An 8,532-nucleotide genomic window follows, 5' to 3' on the forward strand; every position below is an offset into this window, starting at 1 on the left:
ACATTGTATAGTATGTGGGGTCTTAGTTCCCCAACCAGGGATCAAACCTGTGCCCCCAGCAATGGAAGCAGAGAGTCTTAACCACTGGACCTCCAGGGGAGCCCTAAGTAAAGTTGCCCAGTCGTGTCCAACTCTTTGTGAGCCTGCTGCTGCTGCTAAGTCGCTTCAGTTGTGTCTGACTCTGTGCGACCCCATTGACGGCAGCCCACCAGACTCCCCTGTCCCTGGGATTCTCCAGGCAAGAATACTGGACTGGGTTGCCATTTCCTTCCCCAAAGCATTAAAGTGAAAAGTCAAAGTGAAGTCACTCCAGGCTACAAATGTAGCCTACCAGGCTCCTCTGTCCATGGGATTTTCCAGGCAAGAATACTGGAATGGGTTGCCATTTCCTTTTCCAGGGAATCTTCCCAACACAGGGATTGAACCTGGGTCTCCTGCATTGCAGGCAGATGCTTTACTGTCTGAGCCACCAGGGAAGCCCTCAGTCAGTTAGTTCAGTCGCTCAGTCGTGTGTGACTTTTTGTGACCCCCATGAATCGCAGCACACCAGGCCTCCCTGTCCATCACCAACTCCCAGAGTTTACCCAAACTCATGTCCATCGAGTCGGTGATGCCATCCATCCATCTCATCCTCTGTCATCCCTTTCTCCTCATGCCCTCAATCCCTCCCAGCATCAGGGTCTTTTCCAATGAGTCAACTCTTCGCATGAGGTGGCCAAAGTATTGGAGTTTCAGCTGTAGCATCAGTCCTACCAATGAACACCCAGGACTGATCTCCTTTAGGATGGACTGGTTGGATCTCCTTGCAGTCCAAGGGACTCTCAAGAGTCTTCTCCAACACCACAGGGAAGTCCTATATATCTATATATAAAGTCCCTTTATATCTTTTAGTTCTACCCAACTGTAACCATTTATCTATAAACCATTACTTCCTACTCCCTTCCCCCACCTCTGGCAATGCAGGAGTTTTCTTTTTTTTTTTTTTTTCCAATTAAGAACTTTCTGTCATCAACTTTATTGTGTGACTGTAGGGGTCTGTGATGACAGAAAAGTAAAGAAAAATGATCATTTAAACCATGTTAAACTAAATCTCAGTAAACCTGGGGAAAAGATAAATGATCATTTTCTCTTACCCTGATTAAATGTTCCTTTATTTATCTCTTTTTATTCTTTTTCTCAAAATCTACTTTGATATTAATATAGCTACCATAGCTTTTTTGTGTTACTCTGTACAATGTATCTGTTCCTTTCCTTTTACTTTCAACTTATTAGTTAATTAGTGTTAGTAGGTCAGTAGTGTCTGACTCTTTGCAACCTTGTGGACCATAGCCCGCCAGGCTCCTCTGTCCGTGGAATTCTCCACTCAAGAACACTGGAGTGGATTGCCATGCCCTTCTTCAGGGGATGTTCCTGACCCAGGGATTGAAGCTGGGTCTCCTGCATTGCAGGAAGATTCTTTACCATCTGAGCCACCAGAGCAGCCCTTTCCAACTTAATGGTGACCTAATATTTAAAGGGCAACTCTTGACACAATACACAGTTACCTGTGTTTCCTTCTCCTGTGCCCATCTCTGTGTTCTTGCTGGAAATGGGTACAAGGAGTTGTTTCTCATGTGCCAGGTTAATATTTTATTTCTTCCCCTGGTTGCTGGTTACTGTTGTACTTTGTGAAAATCCATCTTGCTGCACACTTATGAAGCACACACTTTTCTGTGTGTATGTTATGGTTTTAAAAGTCTACTTAAAACTTAAACAACATAAAAGTCATTTTGTCCACTGGCAATGAATACGTGGCTCCAAATGCATTTCACCCTCACACTCCATTGAGGCTCACAGTGCCCCTTGAACCAGCAGACCCTCCAGTGCATGGAGGGATTCCAACAGCATCTGTTTCCTGTGGTTAAGATGACTCAGCACCAGGGATGTTTTTCTCAAGTCTGGGGAGCGGAGGCTGGTGGCTGTGGCTCGTTGTTCTCCTCCAAGCTGTGTTGGATCCCCTACCCAAAGTATATGACAAATCCTAGCAGGGAAATGAGACGATGAGAAGGGAAGGAAAGTGCTCACCCCACTTAGAAATGCCCAGTAGGCCTTCTGTTATGGTGTCTGACAGTTTAAGGCAGAGGCAGTAGGAAGAGGACTGGGTTTAACCCCTCAAGGAGACTCTTTATCCCAGAAAATCACTTACCAATCACCATCCAGATGCCAAATAGGGCCCAGGTCACAGTGGTCATCCTCATCATAGAGTAAATGTTCACAAAGGTGCTCACCAGTGGGAGGACAGGCAGAGCAGAGACCTGTGGGCAGAGTCAGTTCATCCCTGAGCACAGCCCAGACGTCTGAAAGGGACACCCTACCCCAGTGGGGAGGAAGACAGTCCTATTCAGGTTGTGCACTCAGTGTCTACTGAGAGGGGGTTTGTAAAGCACTGAGTGTGGATCAGGGAAGAGTCCACTGTTTTAGCAAGCCCTCCCCCTTCCCTGGTCCAGCATAGAGTGTTCAGACCTCAAAGACTGCAGACTTCATTCACTCAAGGTGGACAGTTTGGGGACATATAATAACCTACTTTTTTTGGGGTGGGGCATGTCATGTGGCTTGTGGGATCTTAGTTCCCTGACCAGGGATTGAGCCTGGGCCCAGGGCAGTGAAGGCACAGAGTCCTAACCACTGGACCACCAAGGAACTCCCAAGATCACCTACCTTAAAATAAAGAGGAGAGGGGTCCTGGGGCTGCCTCCAGATGATGACTGTGACCCCAGTGATGAGCAGCAGCAGCAGCAGCATAGCCACTGTTGTGAGCATGGGGTCTCCAGAGAACACACGTCTGGGCCACTGGGCCAGGATCAGGCTCAGGATGGTCAGCAGGAGAACTGCAAGGGCCAAGGTGGAGGAGAACAGGCTGGACCCAGAAGACAAAGACGTCAGGACCTTGGGTCACATCCCTTCCCAGGCTGCCCACCTCAGGAAGGGCCATCATATCTCCAAGACTCCTCAACTGACAAAATACACACTCCCACCCATCCCGTCAATATCAGAATATGACCAAAGAGAAATTCCACTGCTCACCAAGCACGAAGGCACACCCATAGACAATCTGGCCATATTTCTGTGTGAGGGTGGTGCTGGTAGGGAACCACAGACTCTTCAGGATGTTTGAGGTTCCTGCTTCAGGTACAGAGTCCAAAGGACTTCCTTCAGCTTCAGGCTCCATCTCAATTTCCTCCTCTGTATTCTCCTTCAGGTGTGACTGGTACCTGAATATGAGATATTAAGGCAATATTAACAAGGGACAATGGCACCCCACTCCAGTACTCTTGCCTGGAAAATCCCTTGGGTGGAGGAGCCTGGAAGGCTGCAGTCCATGGGGTCGCTGAGGGTCAGACACAACTGATCGACTTCACTTTCACTTTTCACTTTCATGCATTGGAGAAGGAAATGGCAACCCACTCCAGTGTTCTTGCCTGGAGAATCCCAGGGACGGGGGAGCCTGGTGGGCTGCCGTCTATGGGGTCGCACAGAGTCGGACACGACTGAAGTGACTTAGCAGCAGCAGCAGCAACAAGGGACTGGTTCAAAATTGGGAAAGAAGTACGTCAAGGCTGTATATTGTCACCCTGCTTATTTAACTTCTATGCAGAGTACATCATGAGAAATGACGAGCTCGATGAATCACAAGCTGGAATCAAGATTGCCCAGAGAAATATCAACAACCTCAGATATGCAGATGATAGTATTTTAATGGCAGAAAGTGAAGAGGAGATAAAGAGCTTCTGGATGAAAGTGAAAGAGGAGTGTGAAAAACTTGGCTTAAAGCTCAATATTCAAAATACTAAGATCATGGCATCTGGTCCCATCACTTCATGGCAAATAGATGTGGAAAATGTGGAAGCAGTGTTAGATTTTATTTTCTTGGGCTCCAAAATCAATGTGGCCAGTGACTGCAGCCATGAAATTAAAAGACATTTGCTCCTTGGAAGAATAGCTATGACAAACCTAGACAGTATATTAAAAAGCAGAGACATCACTTTGCTGACAAAGGTACATATAGTCAAAGCTATGGTTTTTCCAGTAGTCGCATATGGATGTGATAGGTGGACCATAAAGAAGGCTGAGTGCTGAAGAACTGATGCTTTTGAACTGTGGTGCTGGAGAAGACTTTGAGAGTCACTTGGACTGCAAGGAGATCCAACCAGCCAATCCTAAAGGAAATTAACCCTGAATATTCGTTGGAGAGACTGATGCTGAAGTTGAAGCTCTAATACTTTGGTCACCTGATGTGAAGAGCTGACTCAATGGAAAAGACCATGATACTGGGAAAGATTGAGGGCAGGAGGAGAAGTGGGTGACAGAGGATGAGACGGTTGGATGGCATCCCTGACTTGATGGACATGAATCTGAGCAAGCTCCAGGAGATAGTGAAGGACAGATAAGCTTGGCATGATGCAGTCCATCGGGTGGCAAAGAGTTGGTCAAGACTTAGGGACTGAGCAACAACAAGGTAATATTAACAGCAGCCCCTACTCAGCCAACATTACATAGCCTATGCCACCACTTTCTTGTCTTAAATCTAGAAGGACATTTAGAAAGCAGCATGAAGGCAGAAGGTGATTCATCTCCATGAGTCCAAGGCCCCCGGTCAAGGTGTAGTGGAGTCTTACCTGAGGACAAGGACGGAAAATGCCATGAGAGTGTAAGCAAGCAGGGTCACAACCGACAAGAAGTCCACAAGATCACTGAGATCGAAGAGTAATGCCATGACCCCTAGAATGGAGGGCACAATCAAGATGGAAGGAGGGAGCGAGAAACCACTGGAAATATCCAAGTTAAAAATGTCAATCAAGGAAGGAGTGGGTTTTGTTTATTCACCTGCGAGGTTTCCGGAAGACATGATGGCCATGATGGGGGTGCCTGGGCAAGTCCCCAGAAAAGGAGCCCATCCTCTGCCATCGTGTAGATCACCTGAGACATGGGGAACATGGCACTGTGGAGTCTGGAAGAGAAAGTGGGAGCTTGTGTGAGATGGTGCAGAAGCAGGAGAGACCAGGGTGTCTGCTCCCTGGTCTACACGGGGTAAGGTGCCTTTCCATCTGGTTTCTCAATCCCAAGGGATGGGACTGGCATCTGACAGGAGATGGGGAGAAAGCCAAGATACTGACCTGTACGTAACAGCACAAATGATGCTGACACTCAGGATGTATCTGGCAGAAATCCGCCCACCGTGCAGAAATGTCTGTGATAAGGGGTTGTCAGGCTGAATCTGGTAGTAGGGCAGGATGAGGGTGAGGGATGCTGAGACACCGAAATAGGCCAAAAAACAGACGAAGATGGAGAACGTGATGCCCACGGGGATGGACCACTGAGGATTCAGGGCTTCTTCGCCTGCAGGTTGGGAGGAAGTACTGGGTCAGGGATATGCACTGGGGTGAAAGCGCAAAATCCCCTTTCCTCTGTAACCTCCAAGTGATACCTGTGTCCAAGGGCAGCCTAGGCTGTGGCCCAGATGGGGACACACAGGGCCCAGGTTACCTCTAGAGACAACGGCGTCAAAGCCAACAAATGCATAGAAGCATAGAACCGCTCCGTGGAGAACCCCATCAAAGCCAAAAGGCACAAACCCTCCAGAACCCAGAGGGCCCAACCTATGGTGAGAGAAGGAATGAGGAAGAACATGGGGGAGGTTGTTCAGCCATCTCTGAGCTCCTTGGTTAATATCATGAGTCCAACATGCCATTAACTGAGTCTGTCAGTTCAGATCTCTGTAGTCCCCACCAGAGTCGCAGCTCTGCATAAACCATCCCCCACACCGAGCATTAGAATGGCCCAAGGTACCCTCCTAACCTCGTGGTGCCACTGGATTCAGACGTGTTCCATGTGTAGTCCTGTTCCGTGAGCTGCCAATTGTGCAGGCCTCCCTTAATGAAGCCCGAGAGGATGATGAAGCTTTGAACCAAAATGTTGATGCCTGTGAACACTTTGTTAAACAGGGCTGAGTCACGAACCCCCAGCACCTGTAGTCCTGTGGAAAAGATGGGAAATGAGACATCCTAGGTAACTAAGTCCACAGACACGGAAAGTAGACCAGGGGTTGCCAGACTAGCTGGGGATTGAGACGGGGGAGATGGACAGTGACTGCTCAGTGGATACCGGGTTTCTTTTTCGTTGTGATGAAAATATTTGAAACTAGATGGAGGTGATTGTCATACAGCACTGTGAATGTACTAGACTAATTGCCCCTGACTTGTACGCTTTAAGGTGGTTCATCTCTAACTGTGGCCATTATCTCACGATACGCAGGTCTACCAAATCATGACGCCGTACACATCTTAATCAATGTTGCACGTCAATTATGTTTCAGTAAAGTTGGTAAAGAATCATAGATGGATAACTTTATGCTATATGAATTTCCTTTCAGTTAAAAACACGTCTTTGGTCTCAGTAAAGAGAAAGAAACATGTCAGTCTAAGTAATTCTAATAATCTAAATAATTCTCATGAGGGGATGACTTTATAATAATTCACACTAAGAAATAATTCCCCAGGGGACTGTTGGCAATGTCTGGAGATAGTCTGGAGGGTGGGAATCACCTGTATCTCGTGAATAAAGGCCAGTGGTGCTACTCAACACCTGACAATGATATTTAAAAAAAAACCTAAAATGTACAGGACATCTCCCCACACCAAGAATGATCCAGCCCAAAATGTCAGTGTCGCCAAGGGTGGGAAACATTGGCCGAGAGACTTCCTGTCTCTCGAATCCTAGACACTGCTTTTCAGTTCTAATCCCCTTCCATTTTGCTCCCCAGCTCCCCGGCCTTTCCCACCCCTCCACCCCTCGATCTTCCCCTCTGGTCACTGGGCCCGGTCTTACCCATGAACAGCAGCACCAGGGCCAAGGCCAGAAAGTCTGGGTACTTGGCCAGGAAGTGGGGCATGTGCAGAGAGAAAGTTCCTTGTAACGCCTGAGAGATGTGGTTCCCAATGAGGTTGTCAAAGATGTAGCTCCAGGCCCTGGCCAAAATGGTGGTGCCTGCAGTGGCAGAAGGAACAGACATTAATTGAACTCCTAATATGCACCATGAGATGAAGTTTTGGGAAACAGACAAAACACCTAATCTGAAAATGTTTTCCACTCCCCCCTGCCCATGGGATCAGGAGAGAAGACCCAGATGATTCACAATTTAGGTCAACTATTTACTATGTGAAGAGGAAATCAATGTTATGTAAGAAAAGAAAACAGGGCAGTAAGAAATGGAGGGCTGGAAGATGAGGGTTGAATTTTTAAATTGAGGTGTAAGAGAACATCCCGTGAAGGCAACAACAGAGCAAAGACTTCAATATGGCGAAGGGATGAGCCTGCGGGCCATGCCTCCCCATCACGCGCTCCCTACACGTCCCTTTCTTTCTGGATTCTTGGTCCAATTGTTTAAGGAAAGAAGGAGAGAGCTGAGTAGAATGAAACTGTGGGGTTTTCTTGCCACTGTTACCTCCCCCTGCAAGGTCAGTAAAAAAGTGCTCATGAATGAGCAAACACCCCAATCCCCACTTCTAGTTACCTAATCTCAAGCCGCACACCATGCTTATCCCAGTATCTCACCAAGGACTAAGGACAGGATGAGGTTCCAGCCAGTGATAAAGGCATACAGCTGACCCACGTGACATAGCAGTAGAGATACACAGAACCGGAGCGTGGTACCCGGGCCCATAACTTGGCATAGCAGAACCCTGACAGGAGAGAAAACAAGGCGGCCACCAAGAAGCAGATGACGATCGCTGGTCCAGTTATGTACTTGACCGTTTTACCAATCAGGATGTAGATGGCAGCTCTCAGGATCTTGCCTACACCCAAGATCACCAGGTCAAGGGTGTTCAGAGGAGTTCTGCGGCTCTCAGACTTCTCCTGGGGCTCCAGTGGCCGCCTGTGGACCAGCTTCCAACCGAACTGGTGAACGTACCGACGCAACATCTAGACACAGCTGAGGAGGCTCCGGTCTGCTGAGGAAACAAGACACGAAGCCATCAGGAATGTCCATCCACTCTTGGACCTGGGAGTTGGGTTCTATGAAGCAATGGAGTGATGGGGAGCTGGTGGTAATAGGACATAGGAGACAAGTTCTCTGCCTCTGAGCTCTGGTTTCGTCAAACGTAAAGAAGACCTTTAGTATGTTTCAAGAGAAGTGAGGGCAAGGGGAACATGACTCCCCAAAATGTCCCACTTTGACATGGGTATTGTTTTGGGCTGAAGGCAATTTAGACCCAGAAGACTCAGGAGAAGCTCCTTGCCTCTCTCTCAACTGCTCAAAAGAGGTATAGATTAGGGGACCTATGCCAGGAAGAGAGCTATTCCCAGAGAGAATTTTTATCTCAAAAAGACCTGGAGCAGCCAACATTTGTTCACCAAGCACTTGCTCTTCCCATCATCCTGTGACTTGTCTTCCTCCCCTTTGAACCCCCAGGCCCTGACCCCCTTCTCCTTAGATATGAGCTTCAATTGCTTGAATGTCTTTGGGCCTTAGAGTTTTTATCAGACTCGAATACA

General features: G+C 47.8%; 1 protein-coding gene across 1 annotated transcript; it reads right to left on the reverse strand.

Annotated features, from left to right (window-relative positions):
• Nucleotides 1–1,931: 1,931 nt before the first annotated feature.
• LOC104996287 (cationic amino acid transporter 3-like) lies at nt 1,932–7,959 on the reverse strand. Its single transcript, XM_010850498.1, is given in 13 exon segments — nt 1,932–2,020; nt 2,186–2,294; nt 2,698–2,867; nt 3,064–3,251; nt 4,656–4,758; nt 4,864–4,905; nt 4,908–4,987; nt 5,154–5,376; nt 5,524–5,636; nt 5,836–6,013; nt 6,865–7,023; nt 7,591–7,650; nt 7,653–7,959. Coding segments are annotated over 13 exon segments (1,821 nt in total).
• Between the last annotated feature and the right edge of the window lie 573 nt (nt 7,960–8,532).

Source organism: Bison bison, unplaced genomic scaffold, assembly GCF_000754665.1.
Source record: "Bison bison bison isolate TAMUID 2011002044 unplaced genomic scaffold, Bison_UMD1.0 scf7180017851357, whole genome shotgun sequence".
NCBI lineage: Eukaryota > Metazoa > Chordata > Mammalia > Artiodactyla > Bovidae > Bison > Bison bison.